Source organism: Mustela putorius, unplaced genomic scaffold, assembly GCF_011764305.1.
Source record: "Mustela putorius furo isolate JIRA1106 unplaced genomic scaffold, ASM1176430v1.1 tig00003899_pilon_pilon_pilon, whole genome shotgun sequence".
Lineage (NCBI taxonomy): Eukaryota > Metazoa > Chordata > Mammalia > Carnivora > Mustelidae > Mustela > Mustela putorius.
Genome location: NW_025422048.1, coordinates 11533327 through 11555258, shown reverse-complemented (window position 1 = coordinate 11555258; position 21932 = coordinate 11533327). Strand labels below are relative to the sequence as shown.

The 21932-nt window shown below is 43.2% G+C and overlaps 1 protein-coding gene and 1 long non-coding RNA gene across 4 annotated transcripts in view; one reads left to right on the top strand and one right to left on the bottom strand.

The window, feature by feature from the left end:
* LOC106003839 overlaps positions 1 to 13110 on the top strand; it is a 52886-nt gene extending 39776 nt beyond the window's left edge. The window contains exons 4-5 of one of the 3 annotated variants that reach the window (XR_006602993.1): positions 10537 to 10885; positions 11863 to 13110. This is a non-coding gene — a long non-coding RNA (uncharacterized LOC106003839). The remainder of the gene's footprint in view (positions 1 to 10536; positions 10886 to 11862) is intronic. The other 2 variants (XR_006602992.1, XR_006602994.1) reach the window with 2 other exon arrangements.
* A 5381-nt stretch (positions 13111 to 18491) lies between these two features.
* On the bottom strand, positions 18492 to 19323 carry CDR1 (cerebellar degeneration related protein 1). Its single transcript, XM_045068082.1, is given in 10 exon segments — positions 18492 to 18642; positions 18644 to 18690; positions 18692 to 18727; positions 18729 to 18761; positions 18763 to 18813; positions 18815 to 18889; positions 18891 to 18920; positions 18922 to 18968; positions 18971 to 19169; positions 19282 to 19323. Coding segments are annotated over 10 exon segments (711 nt in total).
* Between the last annotated feature and the right edge of the window lie 2609 nt (positions 19324 to 21932).

The window sequence follows — 21932 nt, the reverse complement described above, 5'->3', positions numbered from 1 at the left end:
AGCAAAGCCAAGAATAATGAACGGCCTTTAATGTCAGTACTGACGGCGGTAAAGGATGGGCGCTTGTTTGTACGGGGTGAGTGACGCGTCCCAGAGCTCACGGCCCTTCCAAGATGCTCAGCGCACCTCAGCCTTCATGGCTGAGTCCCATACAGTTCAGGCTGCTTCTTCTTCTTCTTCTTCTTCTTCTTCTTCTTCTTCTTCTTCTTCTTCATTTATTTACCTATTTGAGAGAGAGAGAGAGAGAGAGAATTAGCAGGGAGAAGAGCAGAAGGAGAGGAGAGAGAGTCTTAAGCAGACTCTGTGCTGAGTGCGGAGCCTGACATAGGGCTCAGTCTCATGGCCGCGAGGACGCGACCTGAGCTGAAATCAAGAGTTGGGCACTTAACCAACTGCACCACCCAGGCGCCCCAGCCCTCTTTCTGAAAACTGATTCTTTAGGACCACCTGTGAGCCTATCAAGGGTCTCTGTTTGTTGTGATGAATCATTCATTCAGAAAATATTTACTGAATTCATGTACTGGACCAGGAGTTCTTCTAAGTGATGGAACCATGGAGCTGCCTAAGGCGTAGCTCCAACCTTAAGATGCTTATAGTCCAACAAAGATTTAAAAAATGTCATAAGGAAGGAACCAGGAGCTCTTGGTGTTCAGCTGGGGGAATTCAGGAAGGGCTTCACTCACTCACTTACTCATTCGACAAGCAAATCAACAGGAGCTTGTGCTAGGCTGAGGATACAGAGACAAAGAAAACACTGTCTGCTCTCAAGGAGTTTACCCTTCTGGGGTAAGGCAGATGTGCAGAGTAATGACAGCACGCCGGAGTAAGGTTAAGTGTTAGAGACACTTAAGGCAAGAACAAAGTGTTGAGGAAACCTATGAGTTAATATACTTGGGAAACCAAGGAGTCAGGGTTGAAGCCGAGGTTGAGCTGGGCTTTCGTTAGTGAGTTTAGAGTCTAGTGAATGCATACCAGGTAAAAGGTGCTGAGTGCCCTAGGAGAACTTCCGACCAGGGGCTGTGAGGGAGGGGGCCTCCGGTAAGGATTGCGCAAAGAGGTCCAGGAGCACCTGTGTGGCACCTGGGTGGTTCAGGTTCTGATCTCAGGGTCCTGGGATCGAGTCTCATGTCAGGCTCCCCACTCAGTGGGGAGTCTGCTTCTTTCTCTCACTCTCTCAAATACATAAATATATATATACATAAATATATACATATATATATATATATATTTTTTTAAAGAGGTCTAATGGCAGCTGGGCCTTAATGGCTGAGTAGACGTTCAATAGGGGAAGGGGTGAGGGAGGGGAAGAAGCAGCAGGAAGGGCGTGAGCACAGGCCTGGCCTGCTAGTGGAAGGCCTTTGGAGCTGCAAGAGTGGACAAGGCTGAGCGATGGCCCCATGTAAGGAAAACAGGAGCTGCAGCTAGACGTGGAAGCTAGTGGACGTCACGCTGGGTCGCTGGACTTCATGGAGTCGGCAGCTGTCTTTTCTTTTTCTGACTTTGCTTTGGGATTGGGGCCCTGGGGTTGGGCTGGTGGGGTTCAAATATCGCCGCGCCCTTCCCAGTCAAGCCCACTGATGAAACTGAGCAAGTCTCTTAGCCTCTCTGGGCCTTGGTCTGAACCTCCGTACGATGGGGCTGACAGTAATACTGTCCCCCCCCCCCAGCTGGTGCTCCCACAGCAGCTCCTCGCAGGAGGGCACACGGCACGTGGGACTTGTTGGCAGCAGCCGTGGTGAGCTAAGTTCTTGCGCTAAGCCATACTGTCCTCTTGGCGTCACTGTTAAGGTACACCTGCATTTAGCCATGTACTAGCCTCATCAATAATCAGGCCTCAGCAGTTTAAATGGCCCGACCAGAGTGTTATCTTCTAGAACAATGGGGGCAACCAGTAAAACAGGTCCAGGACCATGTCCAAGCTAGGGTTGCGGATGGCTCCTCTGTCTACAGATCGCACACATCATGTACAAGTCCCATAATCAAAAAAGCTTGCAAACAATACAGATTACCTGTTGTTAGCCTGAAGGTGGTGCTGGGGGCACCTGGGTGGCTCAGTTGGTGGGGTGTCCGACTCTTGGTTTGGGCTCAGGTCTTGATCTCAGGGTCAGGAGATTGAACCCCGCATCAGGCTCCATGCTGGATGGGGAATCTGCCTGAGATTCTCTCCCTCCTTCCCCCTCTGCCCCTCCCCGATTCATGCTTTCTCTCTCTCTCTCTCTCTCTCAAATAGCTAAATAAATCCTTTAAAAAAAAGTAAGGTGGTGAGAAAGTCTGGCACTCGAAGACTTGATCGCCTATGTCCCAGGTGCCTCAGTTTTCCTACTCCTATCTCAAGCTGAAATTTTAGTATGAAAGTATGACTATTTGCAAGTAATCCTGCAGCGTTCCCACTGGGGGCAGGCTCACAAGAAACAGGCACAGCCTGAGAACAGTGATCTGCAAAGTTCTAGAAACTGTTCTTTCTTGTGTTGACACTTGGTGCAATTTTGGACACACTCGACATACACAGCTGCGTTTAGCAGGTGGCCTGTGATTTCATATATTCCCTCTGTGGGCCCAGCTGGAGTTCCAGCAGATGGGTGCCATCGTAAAGGTGACTCTTAGGGCTGGCCCTAAACTTTGGTTATTGAACCTGGTTCCTGGTCATCGCTAAGCACACGGGCTGCCGTTACGAGACAGAGGCACTTTAGTAACTCCTGGAAGAGCCCACAAATCTCCCTTCCTGAATGAGCTTTAGCAGAACAGGCTCAAAGTTTCCTTTGTAGATTGACAACAAGCCTCTGGAAGTTCCCGAGACACAGAGCAATTAAAATGGATCTCTTTTGAGACATCTGTGTCTCACCGTCTCAAAGCTCTTTGCAAACACCATTCTGAAGACCTAAAAGTAAGGGAATCATTACACTGGAACAATTATTAGTATAGATCTCAATCAAAAAAGATATAAAGGTGGCCAGTGGCTGTATTCAACAGTCAGCCCTCTAAGGGTCAAGCAAGGAGTGTCTTCTGCCCAGTTTTTGCAGCTTTCATTAGAAAATGGATCTTAACTCCTATCCTGTTTTTGATAGATACTAATTAAAAAATTGCCTGGAAAAAATTGTGTGTGCCTCTTTTGATTTTGTTTTCCTTGAGAAGGGATATTTTGGATGGCTCATGTTTGTTTAAAAACACTATCCATGGAAGTTTCCTAAAATAAATGTACCTGCGGCAACTAGACTTTCAAAATCATTCATAGAGTAGAGCTAGACATGTAGAAACAAAGGAACTTAAGTTCAAACGAATTGAGTTTAGTGAGCAGAACATGGCAGTTGGGTTTGAGCCCCCTGGATGACCCTGAGTAAGTTAACGTGCAGACTCCGTTTCTTCATCAGAAAAATAGGGCAAAGAAGATCCGCTTAGAACACAGCACTTGTCCTGAAGGAGGATTAAGTACAATACTATATGGGGAAATGCTTTGTAAATCACAAGCTGCTGTTCAAATGTAAGGAATTACTATTATCATCACTATTCAAGGTCCTACAGCCCATCGCTAGCTAGTCAGTTTTTCTAAGTAAATAAATAATACTTCAGTTATAACTTTCCCCACTAGGTGGCAGGCGAGCCACTTGGTAAAACAATGTTCAGGTTAGAGACCTACAAAATGCGGCAGTATTCCAGCAGTGCAGCAAGGGACAAAGGCTGAACTAAAACTTGTGAGAAGTGGAGACCACCTGTATTGTGAAAACAAATCTCATTCAAACGCCATTGGTTTTCAGTTCACCAAAATTTTGAATCTATGAAAACACAATCCTTTTGACCGGGAGAAAAAGGACAGCTAAGCAAATAATTTCTGCAAATAAGGAAGTGTTTAACCCAGTCGGAGTTAAAGCTACCAGACTTAACGATTATTTATAACACCACTTTGCAGGTAATGGTTTCATCCATATCAGGAGTCAACAAACTGCTTCTGTAAAGGGCCAGAGAGTAAATATTTCCGGCTTTGCAAGCCGATCCATTTCTGTTGAATGGACTCAGCTTTGCCGGCTGCAAGCTTGCAAATACACTGAGACGATGAGAAAATGAGTGGGCATGGCTGGTTGCAATGAATTTTAATTATGGATGCATTTTGAAATTCATATAAGTTTGGCTTACCACAAAATACTATTCTTTTTACTCTTTTACACCATTTAAAAATATAGAAACCATTTTTAGCTCAAAGACCATACCAAAAAAAATGGCAACAGGCCTGACTTGTTCCCCGAGGAGTCATGCGTAGCTCCCTGGATTAATACCCTTAATAGTCTTAACTATCAGGCTGACAGTTTCCTTAATGAATGTAAATAAACGTTTTTACTGCTTTCATGATAAATATTTCAATGTGGCTTATTTTTTCTTACGCGGACAAATTTCTGGGAATGTTTGTAATATTTTCGCCTACCTCTCAATATAGCTTTGTATCTTGTTTGTTAGACTGACTATAAAAAAAAAAAAAAAGAATTCAAGTAGTGGGTGCATTGTTCTTAGAGTTGCCAGAAACAAAACAAAACAAAACAAAACAGGACGCCTGGTTAAATTTGAATTTCAGTTAAACAACAAATCATTTTTAACATAAAACTTTTTTCCCTGTATTGCATAGGGCATACTTGTATTAACAAAGTGTTTATTTGGGATTCAATTTTAACCACCTGACCTGTGTTTTTATTGGTAAACCTGGCAGTTCTTGTACTTATGGACTTTTGTCCATCATTTATTTAGTAAGGTCTTAAAAATAACCAAACATCTGAAGTCAGGGCTCCTGAAGTGAACTAGGTCTTTAGAGAGTTGAGGGAAACGAGCATCTCCACATCCCCGTAACCTGAGTGCATTCAAACAACCGCGCGGCATAAACACTAGTTTTCACATCCATTTTCCAGGAGTATGTGCTTCTTTTCCGAGTGCCAGCCTCACTTGAACAAGCCATTTTAATTGATTCGTAAGAAACCCAAAGGCACTTGCGAAGAGCTTCAGAGAAATTTGAGGGCTTAGGAAGGGGCTGCGTGGGAACAGCAGATCCCGTGTTCCCAGGCTGGTGTTCTAGGGGCCTGGGCTTACTGCCGGCCGGGTCGCCGCAGACCCCGACCCTTGTCTGAACACCGGGTCGTCCCTCTTGATGGAAGTTTCAAGCGGGCCCACGGCAGCGATCGCTGGAGCTTGCTTTAGCGTCTTGTTTTCGTTTCTGCGCGCGCACCTGGTAGCACGCTCTTCTGCACCAACGGTGGACACGGATTTCATTTGCTTGGTGACCTTCCACGAAAAGACATGGGATGCGAGAGACCGTCCTCAGATTGGCCACCTGCCCAAGCGGTCAGGCGATCAGCGACTTTGACTGCCGCGGAATAACGGCCCTTTGCGGACGCTGGACATTTTGGCCTTGACCTGGGTAACCGAGAGGGCCTCTCGGCTGCCGCCGCTGGGCCTGGCTGGGCCGCGGGGACAAGGGGCAGGGGGTGGAGGGAGCGGTGTGACACGCGGCCACCGTCCGGGAAGTGGCCGCACGCGGTCTTCCCATCCCCGCGGCGGACGGGCCCACCCGGCGCGGAGAGAGGGGACGTCGGGCGGGCGACGGGCGCGGCGAGAGTGCCCCGGGGGACCCCCCTCCCCGGAGCGGCCGGGTGGTAAAGGCGGCGCCGACGCGCGCGGCTTCGGTGGGCGCAGGGCGAGGACTGACGCCTCGTCCCCGCGCGGCAGCAAGCGGATCGTATCTTGCGTTCAGGAGAGGCGCTTGCAGGGTCCCGGAGCAGGTACAGCCACGTCCTTTTGGCATTCAGCTCGCACCAGGCCCGTTTCCCTCGGGGGCTGCGACGGATGACGGGCGCGCAGCGTCGTGGGCTCCCGGCCGTCCGCGCAACGCCCCGCCGAAGCTCGCCTTGCGGGCCTCCCGCGCCCCACGAACTGCGGTAGCCCGGGGCGGCCGTTTACCTCTCTTCTAGCAGCAACATTAAGGCCCTCAAGTATCCCTCACTCCAATGCCCCATTTTTTCCAATTGCCCGATTTGCTCGGGGCAAATCGAGTGAGGCACCTTGGGCGCAAAATTAAAGGCGCGTGCGGGGCACGGGGGCGGGGCGCACCAAGACACCCAGTAATTAGGATAAAAATTAATGCAATATCTATTCAAAGTTAATAGAGAAAAATCCCATGATGAACAGAACATGAGAATGTGAAATAAAGACACGATCTGACCCTGATGTGACACCACTTAGCCACACTGGCCTCATCCTAATTCCAGGCTCTGCAAATCAACTCCAAAGTGATTCCCTCCTCTCCCTCTGCTCCCAAGGCCTGGACTTTTGTCCTACGTCACATTGGCTCTTTGTGTGCAGTGAGTTGGGTTTTTATCGTGTGCATAACTCCCTGGCTGGGCGGCAGGAAGGAGACACTGCTGCTTCGCCACTCTGCGCCTCCAGGAGCAAGCCCCGTTCCTGGCTCACTGAGGCCATTAGAACAGTATGGAGTTGGGAGGAGACCGAAGGTAAGAGCTTTTGCAAGAGCCCCAGGTTGCAAAGCTCTGCATTGGAAGCAGCAAAACCCCACAGAAGTAAGGCACAAGAGGAAGCTGCGCTCCCTTAATGGGTTTAGGAATCCATTCAGAATTGGGATGAGGATAAACATTGTAAAGGAACCACAAGCAGCAGGGAAGGACTGGGGAAATTATTTTGCAGAAAGAGGGATTCTTCTGTGCTTGGGGACACCTTGTTTCTCTCTAGCCGCCACGAGCATTTCCTGGTACTGCAATTCGGTCTGAATTTGCAGTGATACGAGCATGTTTAATGAGGACGATGCTCTGTGATTTACAGTGCATCTCCCCTTTATTATACCTCGTTCAACTCTCACCCGCAGCCAGCGTGGGGCACTGGCTCAAAGTGGCTTTCAGTGGTCATTATCCCCTAGAACCGTTTTATGCTGACCTTGTGGTGTTTGTTGTCCTCATGGCTAAGACAGAGACAAAGGGCACATCTGGCCCAGCTGAGGAGGTGGCCTAGTTATAGTTCAAGTTGGAACGTGGCAGGCCATTAGGACTGGCAGCTGGATTCCTTAAAGGGTTCCTCACTCTTGTCTGACACAGGGCAGTGAAAATGAGGTAAAGAGGAAGAGCACATTAAGGAGATCAGGAACTATTATTCAAATGTATGTGCCTTTTCTTTAAAAAAACAAAACAAAACAAAACTTTGGAAGCTTTGGGTGTGTCCAGTTCCTCAAAAGACCAGGGAAAAAGAGGAATTCGCCGGATCACTTGCCCAATTCCTGGCCATTTGAGACGAGTTTGCTTACCTCAAGGAGGTACCGAGTCAACATTCTTAGTACAAAAGTGGAGGGAACTGAGGAAATGTGGACTTCCGGGGCCTTGTCCCGCAGGGTGCATGGCCCACCCCCTAGGTGGTTGAATGCTTTCCCTGTCCGGGAGTAGCTGTTCCACGCTGTAACCAGCAGAGGGCACTGTCGCTGCATAGAATCCTTTGACTTTTTGGGGCGGAGAGAATTTTCAGAGCTATAAAAAATATTTGGATCCAGTAAGAAATATGCATGATTTCCCATGAAATATTAATGTGAAAAATACATTATTATTAAAAACTTGTGGTTGTCTATTTGATTAATGACCCATCGAACCATGGAAGGAAAGAAGATGTTTTGTAACTGTAGTTATCAAACATTAAAATAGCAAGAACAAAATAGCAATGTGACAATAAATACCAGCATGATATACCTAAATTATTTAGGACACAAATAGGACTTTTTCTCCTAGGAATGCGTGTGCCGAGACCTAGTAACAGGGAAGAACAGATCTGCTTTATCCTAAACATCTTTGCAAATTATTTATCTATCTATCTATCTATCTATCTATTTATTTATTTTAAAAGATTGTATTTATTTATTTGACACACACAGAGAGAGATATATATCACAAGTAGGCAGAGAGATAGGCAGAAAGAGGGGGGAAGCAGGCTCCTCACCGAGCAGAGAGCCCGATGTGGGGCTTGATCCCAGGACCCTGGGATCATGACCTGAGCCGAAGCCAGAGGCTTTAACCCACTGAGCCACTCAGGCGCCCCTAAATTTTTTATTTATTGTAAAAAACCCTTTCATTAATAGGAGGACAGTTAAACATAACTCCGTCTCCCCAAGGAATTCTGCCATCTGAGGCCTTCTGTGATTTCTTTCAACAGACTTCCCAGCTTTGTGTTTTTCTGTCCACTTCGGCCACCCCACCCTGTCTTTCATCCTCATCTTATTTTTCTGAGCATTTCCTGCCTCTACCTCCACTTCCTTCCCACTCACTTGCCCTGTTCTCCAAAATGTTAAATGATTCAGATGGTCTTTACTTTTTGAGCTTGCCACTTGAGTGTGTGTGTTTTATGCTTTGTGAAGGGGGAGACAGATAGCTCTACACAGCTTGTATGACAGCAAACCCCTTGAAACCAAAGGTCCTTTCACAGCGGAGGCTGCGAAGAACTCACTCTGGGTTGTCCAGACAAGTCCTCACAGGGTGTGGCCTGTCAAGAAAGTCCTTGTTCTTCCGCGTTGAAATGCCACCAACGGAAAAAACATCCTGAGATCTTCCTGCCCTTTTGGGCACTTGAGCTGTGGGAGCTTCAACTCACAGCTCTGTCAGCTAGGCTCTATTTCTCCTTGAGACAGCACAAGGACTAGAGGAAGGATGTGACACCCTCAGCCCTTGAGATAAATGTACTTGGGAATCATACCTTGCGAAGGAATGCGCACAGCTTCCGGTCTCTGTACAGTTAGCGGAACTGAAAAGTAACAGGATGTTTATTTCAGGGGCTTTACTCTTCACATTGGCTGGGTGCCAGCATCTTAACAAAAGTGACATATCCTTAGCAAGGGCACACAAGGTGAAGCTCTGACCCAAAGTGAATGTTGTGGGTAGAAGGTACATTCCATCATTTGAAAGTCGGTTGAATGAACCAGGGATTTGGTTAAACATAGTCATTCGCCCTGCCCTGCGTCATCCGTTTTTATGCTCTTGTTTGCTCCTATTTCCTTTCATACATCTCCACCTCTTTTTAAAAAAGACTTTATTTATTTATTTACTTGAGAGAGAGTGCACGCACACACGAGTGGGGACAGGGCAGAGGGAGAGGGTGTTCTTTTGTTGTCATTTTGAATCTTGTATTTAACCTGAAAAGCCATTGACACCTATGTGCTAGTACCCAACATGGACCCAAGAGATATGAGATTATTACCTCATGCACACATGTGCTTGCACACGCATACACACACTTTTTATTATGAGAATGTTCAGATCTCCAGAGAAGGGAGATAGTGAAATGCATGCCTACCTCCAAACCACCTGGAATGAACAATTGTTAACCTTTTTTCATAAAATAAGTGTGACTAGTTATATGTGTATTTGCTTCAGCTCTCCTCCTCCCCCCAAAAAAGTATTTGCCGATATGACCATGGTTCTGTGATTGTCCCTATAGAGTCAGCAGTCATCACCTAGTCTCCTCCAGCAGCCTCCTCATATCCAAGTTTCTCCAGTTGTGCCAGAACTGTGAGTGACTGTTCATTAGTAGTGAAGCCATTATCTGAAGCTCAGAGATCTGAGAGCTGGAACTTACATCAACTGTCCCTCAGTTGATATAAGGCAGGAGTATAGATTGGTAGCAGAACAGAACTTAAGCCAGCAAAATGTATAGTAATTAATGATTCATCTGGAAACACTCCCCTCCTCAAGCTATACTGATCTCCGGAGAACACTGGCCCATCAACTGGAATCGACTTGAGCCTCCAACTTGGTCATCCTGGGGCTCTGACTCTACCAGAGCCCCTGTCTCTAGTACAGAGGGGAAATGCCATTGGGAGAGGCCTTCTGACATTCTTGCCGATGGACCATCATTCATTCCAACACCATTCACTGAATGAAGAGTCCATCCTTTCCTCCATACCTTGAATTAACAGCACAGAGCTGTAAAAATAATGAAAGAAAGTACGTGAACATATTTTTATCATCTTAGGGAGGAGAAGCCTTTTCAAAGCAAGGCATGAAACATTTGACTACATAAATATTTGAACCATCTTGATGGCAAAAGACAAAGTTAAAAAGTAAATGACAAGCTCAGACAAAACATTTGCAATATAGAGTTAAAAATAAGAGTTCCTGCATATGCTAATAGTGCCTACAAATCAGCAAGAAAAACATTTTAAAGTGGGCAAAGGATATAAACAGACAATTTAAAGATGAAGAAATAGAAATGACTCACCATATGGAAAGGCGATTAAAGAAATGAACATTAACACAAAAATGAGCTACCTTGTTATTCACCTTCTGTTTGGCACAAATTACGAAGATTGGTAATATTTCATGTTGGTGAACATACGGGAGAAAAGGACTCTTACCCACTGTTAGCAAGCATACAAATTGGTACAGCCTTTGTAAGGGCAATTTGGCATGTATGATTATTCTTCCAAATTTCTGTTTCCTTGCTAAGGTAAAAGCTACTCAGGCAGTCTGCCTCTTACTTCATACTTCATTTCCTATTTTTGTGTCTGCTTTCTCCTAGATGGTGATATTTGTCCTTCTTGGCTGAGCCTGGTGGCCTGACCTTAACTCCCGAGTTCCGTGGTCATGTCGCAACTGCAAGTCAATCTGATACAAACTTTGAGTTGACCTAGTGTGTACCTTTGAGAGTTTTGGAACAATATGCAGGTTCAAGTCACCATCATGTCATCTTGCTGATGATCTCATGGGACAAGACCAACACTGGGGTTGCTTGCTTCTGCCCTTGGTCTTCTGCCTGTCCTTCCCTCTATGGCCATTGATCACACACATACACGTGTTGTCATCCAAAAGCTGTTTTGCTTTTCTTATTTGTCTTGTGAGTGTTGTCCTTGGCTTCGTATATATCACAGGTTAGTGTCATGTCCTGCTCAGTGGTCTAAATACTTTCAATACTTGTGAATTTGTGTAATTTGGTTAAGAATGGCATTCAAGCAGCAAAGCCAGAATAAGATGATAGAAATGCAAGCAGAGCAACGAGGGCAAGAAGAGCGCTATCAATAGCAAACAAAACGAAAGTTCTTGAAATGCTGGATAACGGTGAAACCAAGACCTCTGTGGGGCGTTTTGGGGGTATTAATACATCCCTAATTTGCACAGTAAAGAAAAATGAGGAAGCTATTAGGGCCAGTGTATGGAGGGGCACAGCAGACTCATTGAGGACAATCATACATAGCTTGAAATGTCAAAACAGAGACAATGGAAAAAGATGGGCATGGCTGGCTTCTAACAGAGAGAACCGAATGGGGCCTCCTCCTGTAGGCGTCACTGGCTAGTGAGCATCACAAAAATGCTCGTTTAAATTTCGATCTGGACAAAACACTGTAGCATTCATGGCGAGTAATGGATAGGTTGGATAGGTTCGAGAAGCGCCATGGTCTGTGTGACAAGAAATGGCTGGCAGAGGAAGCCGGTCGTGAAGCTTCCTCAATCGGAAGAAACCGATTGAGGAAAATGGTAGAAGAAATCGAAAGTGCATCCGGGAAACATTTGGGGGGTTGAGGATTTGAAGACCTCGAATGAAGTGACATTTTGCTGAACTGTTGGATTCTCACCCTCAGAAGACAGTTGAGAAATTTTTCAGAGATGTGATCATATCAAAAATTGATAAAAGAGGTCAGCGTAGGTTAACATCCAGAACTCGAAGAATGCTGAAGCAGCCACTCTGCAAATCCAATGGCTGTAATGGTTCGAAGGAAAGACATCCTTCGACAGAGTATTTATTGACCTACAGGCGAGATTTAAATGATTACCCACAACCCTATAAAGCAGTAATAAGAAAGCTTCAAATGAACGCCAGTAAGTCTTTTCTCTCTGTTTGCTTCAACAGGGGAGAAGAGGCTGGACCTTCGGGCCTTGTCATTCAAACCCGTTGCACAGGCATGCAGGAAGGCCACACACTGAGAGTCGAGCCTTGGGATGCAGACTCCGACAGCTCTCTCTGATGATGTGCTGATCCATGTTCCAGAAGATGAAAGCAGAAGAGCTTATCTCCAGACAAAACCCAAGTGTCTTGCTTCTTTCCCCATTATCTGCTGTGATGACCAGCATTTGTATTGACGCATGCTTGTGTTCACCTTGAGATCAGAGAGAAATAGAAATTAATTGCCCACTAATCACAATTGCTGATGCAAAATTAGGAAAATACCAACAAGCTTCAGTTTACTTCGTGTTTTATTGGAGTGAACAAACCAATGGTCTGGGCTGTCCTAATACTCCCTTCCTTGGCCCCAGTTTTCCCCAAAAGCTCGTGAGTCCCTCCAACAGAAATTCCTCTACAGCGAGAGTTTCAGGAACTCAACTCTCATACCTAGGGAGGGGAGTTACTCTACTTGGTTGCACAATCTGATTTTGTACTCTCGATCCTGAAATTTATTTTAATTCTGTTTAAGCCTAACTTGCTCTTTCAGTAGAAAGAATCCAGACCCTTGCCCTTTACCTGGTTTGGTATCAGTGAACTTGCTTTGCAGCGGTTGTATGAGGTAGCTATGGGTCAGTCTCGAAGGGCAGTGCAATGACAATGGACTCCTGCATTTACTTTGGCATCTAATTGAGGAGTAGAAGCTGCTAGAGTTCATTTCCATTGATCTCTGTTCTCATATCTGGTCTTTCCAGGAATCTGAACATCTGAATATCCTCCGGGAAAGGGGTTCTGACTGAAACTTCTTCCCTGAGGGTGGTGGAAATCCAATAATTCTCCCCACCCCCAGCCCGGAGGTCTGAATGATAGCCTAGCTATACTTGAGTTTGAAGTGAGCAGAGGAAAGGGGAAAAAGATACAAAAGTTAAAAGGGCTTGCTCGCATAGTTACAGTTGAGATGACAGATATTCCTCAATAGGTTCAAAAGAGGCAGATGAGACTTGAAAACTCGTTTTCAGGTGCTGTGGTTCTAGGGACCCCCACCCCCCCCACAGTGCCAGAGAAGCCTACATGCCTGCTCTAAGCCATAGCAGTTCTCAATGCATCCAGATCATGTTAGGGAGCTTTGAAAAATACAGAGTTCTGGGACCTGCCCCTAGATGTGCTGAATCAGGGATGGGGTCAGCATCTGTAAATTTTGAAAGCTCCTCAACTGTTTTTTTTTTTTTTTTTTTTTTTTTTTTTAATATACAGCCATGGCTGCTAACTGCTGCTCTAAGTCTAAACAGAATTGTAATAGAAAATACAATGCAAATGGTGGTGGGCCCAGGATCTAGGGAAACTTTATTCCAAATTTTGGCTCTACTACTAGCTCAATGGATGGTTTTATTCAAACCACCCTACTCTTTCCTTACCCATCAAATGAGAGATTAGGACCACTTGGTCTCCAAGGTCCCTCTATTTCTGGCATTGTTACGTTGAGAGAAAGCTGCTTCAATTTTCTTGAGTGTACCTGAGCCCTTTCATAGAGACCAAGGTAAGTAGTAGTGTTGCTGCACTGTGTTCTTGATATTTTAAAAATGGTGGCTTCTGGTTCAAGTTTGACCATGGTTTAGTCCCTTCCAGAAAAGAGAGTTAGGCATAGAAAAAAAAGAAACAAACACAACATCAATTTCCTGAAAGGAAAGACAGAGAGGGCCTCCTATGAGTTTATTTGTAGTAATTGTTCTTTTTCTTCTGAGTTACAGGGCTTGGGGAAAATAATAGATATTATGAGGAAAACACCTTCACATGTTGTAGCTATTTTCATAAACCAAAGCAGAGAGAACTCTGTGTCAGGGTTGCTGTTCCCAGGTTCCATGGATAACTGGTGTATTCTTAATCATATCTAGAGGTAAATAGTTTTAAGTCAATGATTATTTTACCAGTTTAATCAATGGTTCCATATGCCTATAGAGAATGTAACTTCCTGATAAATTTTACCATTCACTGAGATTATTGCCTTGGAAATTTTTCTCTTAATTTGACCAGAATTGGAGAAATCAAATTTAAGTTGGAGAGCATCAACTGGGAACCATTAATATAAAATAATACAATGGGAAACTGACTACTGTATGGATTTAGTTGTCAGAGGGATGCCTAGACTTTGACTTGATAGATGCAAACTTTTGTCTAGGGACCAGGCCATTTGAAATACATTACTGAGATAAATCTAATTCTTGTTTAAGGTAATACCCAGTTAAAATAATCTAAGAAGTATCATTGATAAGGATAAAAGCCAGAACATTTCAACATGGCTGAATTTAACAAGTCAGCAGAACTTACAGGTGAATTTGAAAGTTGGTATAGGCAAAGTGGTAGAAATAGAAGTGCATGTAACTGGGTGTTTCTTTTATTCCTTTTTCACATTAAGAATAGTCCCCGAAATTGACAAGCTGAAATTTCTTTTAGAAGATTTTATACACAATTTGGGTGGAATCAAACGGTTCAGGTAAATTCTTGGGTTCAGTGTTACGAAGTGCCTAGCAGTTTTCTTCTTTACAGACATACTTAACAGCTGGCAAAAAGAAAAGAATGGAAAGGAGGTGGGGAGAAAGAGCAGCCCAAGTTGCTGAACTTTGTAGAGAATATTAAAAAACCGGTGTTACACTTCAAAAGAACCTTTTGTTTGTTTAAGATCTTTTAAGTTCAAAATGCAGAGGAGGTTCTGCACACATTGGCAAATGCACACATTTGGATTTCAGAGCTGCTGCCACTTGAATGCTAATAAAGGGCTTTGAGAGTGTGTGTAGTCTAAAGGGGTGTGTGAACCCTGTTTGTGCTATGGAATAATTGATCACTGAACTTTACATAGAGTTACCTTTTAATGGTCTTGATATCAGTGCTCTATGTTTGTTTAAGAATCCAGAGATAAATTGTGGCATGGACAGAGTATATATGTTCTTGGGAGCCATAACATCAAATAAAGGCTAAACAGTACATTTCATTAACATGAATAATGAATGTTGAGGAGTTAAATACGAATCTAGTTGTGCTTCAGACATCGCACTTCCTCTTACATTACTATGTAAAGCCAGTGATACAATTAACCTATTTTTGCAAACACCCAGAGTTGGCTCTGGGTCAGTTGGCAGTGGTGTGATGAGGGCCATACTGAGAAGAGCATGGGACTTAGGTAAGGGGGGCTTTGCCACTGGCTTCTTGTCTGCCCTGGGTGAGGAGGGTCTCCCTCTCTTTGGATGAGTGGTGCTTAGTCCTGGCACCATAACCCTTGGGCTATTGCGGTGTGACAAGTCAGCTCAGGGCCTAGGCTGTGGAGTCAGACCTGCCTTCAATCTTGTCCCTGCCAACTACCAACTATGTGACTATGTGATGGTGGGCATGCTTCTTTTTTTTTTTTTTTTTTTTTGGTGGGCATGCTTCTTAACCGTTTCAGACTTGACTTTCTAATCTGTAAAATGGGGTCAAAATACCTGCATTGTTAGATTGCTATGAGATTACAAGAAATGCTTAATACAGTGCCTGGCACATAGCAAGTGCTCAATAAATTGTTGCTATTAGATATTATTATTATTATCATCACCATTATTGTTATTGTTATTATAAACATTATAGAGCTAAATATGATAGTTTACTCCTGTCTTTGCAAAATTTTAATATTTTGGTATTTTATCTAATTCCTCTCAAAAATGGTATGCATGATGGTTTTAAGAAGAGAGCAGGAATAAAAATTGATTTTCAGTATTTTTCTTGCTTGTGAAAGAGACCTGAAACAGTACTTCCTTTGTCCCTGTGTTACTCTTTGACTTGCAGCTTCATTTATATCACTTATTTAGAATGTAGTTATCATTGCATGATATTTATTTATATAGTGGTTACTTTTAATGACTTTTTTCACATGGTTGTATTCCTATTCTCTAGAAAATAATCCATCCACTTGGGTCCACTATTGACATAATGAAGTCACACTGTGTTAATAGTAGCTAAAGATAAAACTATGCAGAACCTACTTTGCTTAAACCACGGAGTTATTAGCTTAGCTGCTTTTGAGAGAAAATTGGACATCCATGTAGTGTTACTTGGTGAGGACAATTCCTCCTAACTAGCATCTGAACATCTTGGTTATTTCATGTATTCTGATAGCATTCAGGAAGTTTAAAGTCATTCTTTTCAGAATGATTAATATTCATCATAATCCCAGTGCTGGATCTGTTGAGCAACAGAGCTGTCACTGCCTTATTTCCAGGCCCCATTACCACTTCACCTGGATTATCATGGTGGCCTCCTGACTCATATCCCAACCCTTTTACTGTCTTAACTGGGAGTCTTTGATGCCCTAGTGTATATAGCCTCAGTGGCTGCCCATTGTCTGTATGTTCTACTACTTCACCTTTAAATCACAACCCAGTCCTAGGGTACTGGAACTGGGTTTGTTTGTCAGTGGTCTCTTTCATACAATATATGTGATAGTCTGTGTCTTCCTCAGCCCTATCTGACTCAGCACTAAGGATCTTCAGCCTGCTACTCAACCCTGATCTCCTAAGTTTGTCACTTAAGCTCTGGTGGGTATGAACAGAATTTAGACTTCTTACCTGAAGCCAGAGTGCCTGAGATGAGAATACAAAGCTGTAGTCTGATTCCTTTTCTCCTCCATCATTACAAACAGAGTGGGCTCCTGATTACTTGGCAGTAGTATGAGGAGTGCCCTAATGAGAAGCACATGGGAGACAGAGTGAGGGATTTGCTACTTCTTGTCTGCCCTGCGCTGGAGACTCCCTCTCTTTGGGTTGAGTGGTGCTTAGTCCTGGAAGGATAGTCCCAGTCTGTAAAAATGACTTTCTTCTTTAATTTTCTTTTCAAGCTTCCAGTCTACCAAATTAGGGTATCTGCCCAGAACCCTAGCCCCTCCTGCCTGGGGTCCTGGATGCTCCCCATTTAATTTTGGCTCTGAAGACAAATATCCTTGTTAGGTCCCTGAAACAAGTAAGTGGAGATCTAAACTCCATTCTTAGGTTCTTGCTAGTCTCATGTCCTGAGCATTATCACATACATGGTTCATTTTTATGAACCACCAGGTTACAAAGTACTCTGTCCATTCTTTTGCATGTGAATGCTAGCCTGGAATGTACTTAATACTTACTATACCCTAGATTTGGCATAAAGAGTTAGGCTTGGAAAACTAGGGCTCTTGATTAAAATCTGGTCCAACTTTTTTAAAAAATAAAATATTATTGCAAAACAACCATAAACACTTGTTTTATGGCTACACTATAATGACAGAGTTGAGTAGTTGCAATAGAAACCACATGGTCTTTAAAAACTTAACTATTTGTAGAAAACATTTGCTGACTCCTTTCTAAAGCCAAGTAATTTCCAAACCTTGATATTGCTTATTCTTTGATAATTCATCATTTCCCTCCTGTCAAACAGTATGGACCTAGAAAGCTAGTTCACAGAGACCATGAAAATAGGTTCCAACCCATTCAAACTACCTGCTTTTACTTGAATTTCCTGCTTCCTCTTTGTTGCCTTCTTAAAATGTCCTTTCTCTGTGTTTTGATTGTTAGGGAAAGAGATGTCATAGTCATAAAGACTATTAGAGTAGCCTTCTGATAGTTCTTTAAATGTCATATCAGGTCCTAATGTGAAAGTCTTTCAACATTGCCAGTATCTGTCAACATGACCTTCTAACATCTCTAAGATTGGGCCTTTCAATTCTTTAGTGTCTCTGACATCAGGTTTTCTGAGCACCATAGCTTCCAACATCTCCAATTGCCAGATCTTCTAAATGTTACAACACCCATGTCTTCCATTCTCTGGCCTGAAGCATCTCCAATGTGGGTTTTCTAATCTCCTCAATACCAGGGAAATTAAAAGTCTAGGTCCTCTGCTTTCTCCAACAGTCTTCAAGATCCAGGTCTTGTCTTTCTGGGTCCAGAGTTCTAAGTTCTGATTTTTCTATGTTTCCAATATTCCAGTGTCTCCTATATATAGGTCTTCCAGAGTCCACGTGTTTCATTGTGTCCAAGTCCAGCTCTTCTAATATCTTCCAGTGCTTACATAATTCAGTCATACAACCTTCTGTGTCTCCTAAATTCTTGTTTTATAGTGTCTCATTATCGCAAGTTCCACCATCCAAGTCTTTCAATATCTCCAAGAACCTGGTCTTCTAATGTTTAAGTGTTCCAACACCCCCAATGTCTGAATGACTAGGTTTTTTAACATCCTGACATCTTAATCCAAATCTCCTGTCTAGGGCTGCCAAAATCCATGACTTCCAGCATCATGAAAATTACAGCTTCCAAATTCTATGTCTCAACATTAATGTGTCAATACCCATGTTTTCCAAATGTCTCCTAATACCCAGGGCTTCCAATTTTAGTGTCTCTAAATGTCTAGATCTTCTATTGTCTATATCTTCCAATGTTTAGGGCCTCCAAGGTACAGGGTTTCCCATACCCATGAATTCCAACATTCAGGGTCTCCAAAGTCTCCAGTATCCAGAATAACCAATGTCCACAAAATCCAAGGATTCCAATGTCTCCAACATCCTGTGCTTCCAATGTCTCCAATGTCCAGGGTTTCCAATGGCGCCAGTGTCAAGGTCTTCCAACAACTCCAGGTCTTCCAGCAACTCCCAAGTCTTCCAACAGCATCAAGTCTTCCAGCTAATCCTAGTCTTCCAGAAAATTCACGTCTTCCAGATAATCCATGTCTTCCAGTAATTATAGGTCTTCCACAACATCTTCCAGGAAAATCCACGTCTTCCAGAAAATCTATATCTTCCAATGTTTTCAAGTTCTTCCAGACAATCCACGTCTTCCAGCAATCTCAAGGTCTTCCAGCGAATCCACGTCTTCCAGAAAAAACTATGTCTTCCACCAAATCCAAGTCTTCCAGCTAACTTATGTCTTCCAGAAAAATCCAGGTCTTCCAGTCAATTGATGTCTTCCAGAAAGAAATCCAGGTCTTCCGTTCCATCCACGTCTTCCAGAAAAATCTATGTCTTCCGTCAAATCCATAGCTTCCGGAAAAATCCAGGTCTTCCAGTCAATCCATGTCTTCCACCAAATCCAGTCTTCCAGTCAGTCCACGTCTTCCAGACAAAATTTATGTCTTCCACTAAATAAATCCAGACCTTCCAATAAAGCCACGTCTTCCAGAAAATTTATGTCTTCCACTAAATCCAGGTCTTCCAACAAATATACGTCTTCCTAGAGATCCACGTCTTCCAGAAAATCCATGCCTTCCAGTAACCTCCAGGTCTTCCAGCAAATCTACGTCTTCCACCAAAAAATCCAGGTCTTCCGGACAATTCGGGTCTTCCTGAAAATCCACGTCTTCCAGAAAAAATAAATGTCTTCCAGGAAAAACATGTCTTCCAATGACCTCCAAGTCTTCCAGAAAATCCATGTCTTCCTGAAGATCCATGGCTTCCAGAATCCACGTCTTCCAGCAAATCCTTGTCTTCCAACAAAGCTGTGTGTCTTCCATCAAATTCATGTCTTCCAGCCTACCTACGTCTTCCAACAAATTTACGTCTTCCGGAAAATCCACGTCTTCCAGAACATCCACGTCTTCCAACTAAGCCACGTCTTCCAGAAAATCCTTGTCTTCCTACATTTCCAGGGCTTCCAGCATCTCCAGGGCTTCCAGCATCTGCTCGCCTTCCAGCATCTCTGCATCTTCCGGCATCTCTGCGTCTTCCGGCATCTCTGCGTCTTCCGGCATCTCTGAGTCTTCTGGCATCTCTGAGTTTTCCGGCATCCCTGAATCTTCCGGCATCCCTGAATCTTCCGGCATCCCTGAATCTTCCGGCATCTCTGCGTCTTCTGGCATCCCTGCATCTTCCAGAATCTGCTCGTCTTCCAGCATCTCCACGTCTTCCGACAACTACCCAGTCTTCCAACAGCGGGCTCAATATCCACGTCTTCCAACGTCTCCAGGGTACCGGTCTTCTAACATTCAGGTCTTCCAGCATCTACGATATCCAGGTATTCTAACATGTTCCATAGTCCGGGTCTTCTTGACCATTCCCCAGGTCCAGACCTTTTTAAAAGGAGTCTTCCCAAGTCCGAGCCTTTCCATGTTCAGATTTTTCCACAGACAGGTCTTCCAACACAAATAATCCTGCTTCCAGTAGAATTAGCTTCAGAAAATTTAATAAGGCTTTCCTTCTTATAGACCAGATTCTGTGGCTCAACTGTATTGCAGCTTAATAGTGTTTTTGTGCTATTAGGAAATGTGTATTTATTTACAACTTTTTAAGATAGTGTTCATAAAACATCTTCTATAAAATAAACACATCACTGGGATTACTGTGATAAATTTTGCTACTTTGCTAATGCTTATAGTTTTTATATAGTCAACTATGATTAGGTGCAAGTGAAATTCTTATTTTAATGAAAAAAACTCCTGTTTAGAGACTGTTTATTATTTTAGATAGAGTATGTTAATACAGTGTATTTGTCCATTTCTTATACTGCCAATTTTTGTTTGGTCTTATGAGACTGGTTAATCATAACAACAACAATAATAGTAACAACACTTAACATAGCATTTGCTACGTCCAGGCACTGTTCTAAGGTCTTTATGTGCATCACCTCATTTAATCTTCACAAGAACCCTTGAGGTGTAGGTAATATTATCCCTGTTTTACAGATGGTGAAACTAACACACAGAGGGGAAGTAATTTGTCCAAAGGACACAACTAATAAATGATAGAGCTGGCTAGCCTATTGAACCCAGCTAGCCTGTTGGCCAGAGTCCATGATCCTAACCACTGTGCTATAATATCTCCTGTTGAAAGTCAAGTTGAGTATTATGGGATCGAAAGCATGATTGCTCCTATTTTATGTTCAAACTATTATCAGATCTTATTTACAAATGGTCTTGCTTCATCCTCTCACTATCAAAACCCGTTTGTATTCACAGATCTCATTCCTCAACTAGCTACTATTATTCCCTTGCCATATATATGGAACTAGACACAAACACTTCCTAATACCATTTGGGCAGAAATAATATAAGGAAGAAATAATTAAGGAAGCACTGAGTTCAAGTACCATTTGCTTTAGAATCATATTCACAGCTCCATGCTCTGAGTACTGATGTTTGGAATTTGACTCTCTCCCTTATCACTGACCATTCTCAACTTTGCACCTTATTATGTAGACCATTTACCATTAGTTTGTTTCTGACCTCTAGGAGTCACCTGTTTCTTCAAATATCACTGACCTCCTAGATTCCTGACCACTGCTTTGCATTCAACTAATTGTAACTACAACTCTCTGACTCTCAGCTTGCTGACCTGGAGAACTAACTACTTGGTTCTCCCAAATCTCAGCTCCTACCAGGTGCTTCCAGCAACATGGCTACCATGCCTCTGGCTGGCTTGACAAACATTAAAGCTACATAATGAAATTATGATTAGACAAGGAATCTTTAAAGATTTGGAATCATCTACATAGTAATACAAATGAATCATCATAATTATTATTAAAATTGAAATACCTTCCAAATATCTAGTCACTTATTTTGCAAAGTGCTGTCATTTCATCCATCATTCATCTACTCATTCATTCGTTCATTCATTCAACAAATATTTATTGAGCACCAGCTGTGGGCCAGGCATATTTCAAAGGAGCTTAAGATCACCTAGGGAACTGACAGTGTACAAATAATTGAGCAATTATTTATCAGTTGTTGCAAGGGCATGAAGGACAAGTAAAATATAGGGTGCTGTGAGAGTCTAGAAAGTGAAGGAAAGCATTCCTGAGGAAGTAACATTTATGGTGACTGAAGGATCTATTTTTTTATTTGATTATTAAGATGGATGTTTTTATATCAGTTTTACCTAATCAGGTTAGACAGCAAGTACTAAAGATGGGCGTGAGATCCAGGTATCTTGACTTCTTTTTTTTCCCTATTACTCCATAGGTTTGGGCAATTTATATCAAGGGATATAAAAACGTTGGTACTTTTTAACTTAGTATTTTCACTTCAATGAATATGTTCAAGGAAATCATCTAAAATGTGGA